The sequence below is a fragment of the Cygnus atratus genome, unplaced genomic scaffold, assembly GCF_013377495.2.
Source record: "Cygnus atratus isolate AKBS03 ecotype Queensland, Australia unplaced genomic scaffold, CAtr_DNAZoo_HiC_assembly HiC_scaffold_561, whole genome shotgun sequence".
Taxonomy (NCBI): Eukaryota; Metazoa; Chordata; class Aves; order Anseriformes; family Anatidae; genus Cygnus; species Cygnus atratus.
Genome location: NW_026110174.1, coordinates 1 through 1,000, shown reverse-complemented (window position 1 = coordinate 1,000; position 1,000 = coordinate 1). Strand labels below are relative to the sequence as shown.

Genomic DNA, 1,000 nt, shown 5'->3' with positions numbered 1-1,000 from the left:
AACAAAGAAAATAATACTAACCAGAAGTAAGCAAAACAGAAGCAAGAATAAACACAACCAGAAAAGCACGAGAAGACAGAAGTAATGTGATGTCACATAATGAGTCACATGCAAAAAAAGTTTAGCAGATTGTTACTTTTGAAACACATCTAGTCATTAATTTCCTGAGTGCAACTTTGAGCTCCTGGTTCCTCATGCTGTAGATTAGTGGATTCAATGCTGGAGGTATCACCGTGTACAGAAACGAAACCACCAGGTCCAGGAATGGGAAGGACACAGAGGGGGGCTTCAGGTAGGCAAACATGAGTGTGCTGAGAAACAGGGAGATGGAAGCCAGGTGAGGGAGGCACGTGGAAAAGGCTTTGTGCCGTCCCTGCTGCGAGGGGATCCTCAGCACAGCTCTGAAGATCTGTATGTAGGATAGAGCAATAAAAGAAAAGCATCCAATACCAAAAAAGGCACTAACCACAAGAAGCCCTACTTCCCTTGGGTAGGAGTTTGAGCAGGAAAGCTTGAGGATCTGTGGGATTTCACAGAAGAACTGGTTGAGGGCATTGCCTTGGCAGAGAGGCAGTGAAAATGTATTGGCGGTTTCCATGAGAGCATTGAGAAAGCCACTGCCCCAGGCAGCTGCTGCCATGCTGGTACAGGCTCTGGTGCCCAGGAGGGTCCCGTAGTGCAGGGGCTTGCAGATGGCCACATAGCGGTCATAGGCCATGATGGTGAGGAGATAAAATTCCGCTGAAATGAAGAGGAGAAACAGAAGGACCTGCGCAGTACATCCTATGTAGGAAATGACCCTGGTGTCCCAGAGGGCATTGGCCATGGCTTTGGGGAGAGTGGTGGAGGTACAGCCCAGGTCGTTAAGGGCAAGGTGGAGGAGGAAGAAGTACATGGGGGTGTGGAGGCGGTGGTCACAGACTACGGCGGTGAGGATGAGGCCGTTGCCCAGGAGGGCAGCCAGGTAGATGCCCAGGAAGAGCCCAAAGTGCAGGAGCTT

General features: G+C 50.3%; 1 protein-coding gene across 1 annotated transcript; it reads right to left on the bottom strand.

Annotated features, from left to right (window-relative positions):
- Positions 1-136: 136 nt before the first annotated feature.
- On the bottom strand, positions 137-718 carry LOC126913754 (olfactory receptor 14C36-like; the record flags this gene model as incomplete). The annotated part of the gene is made up of 1 exon (XM_050716947.1): positions 137-718. A coding segment is annotated over exon 1 (582 nt), but the record flags the coding sequence as incomplete, so codon positions are not given.
- Between the last annotated feature and the right edge of the window lie 282 nt (positions 719-1,000).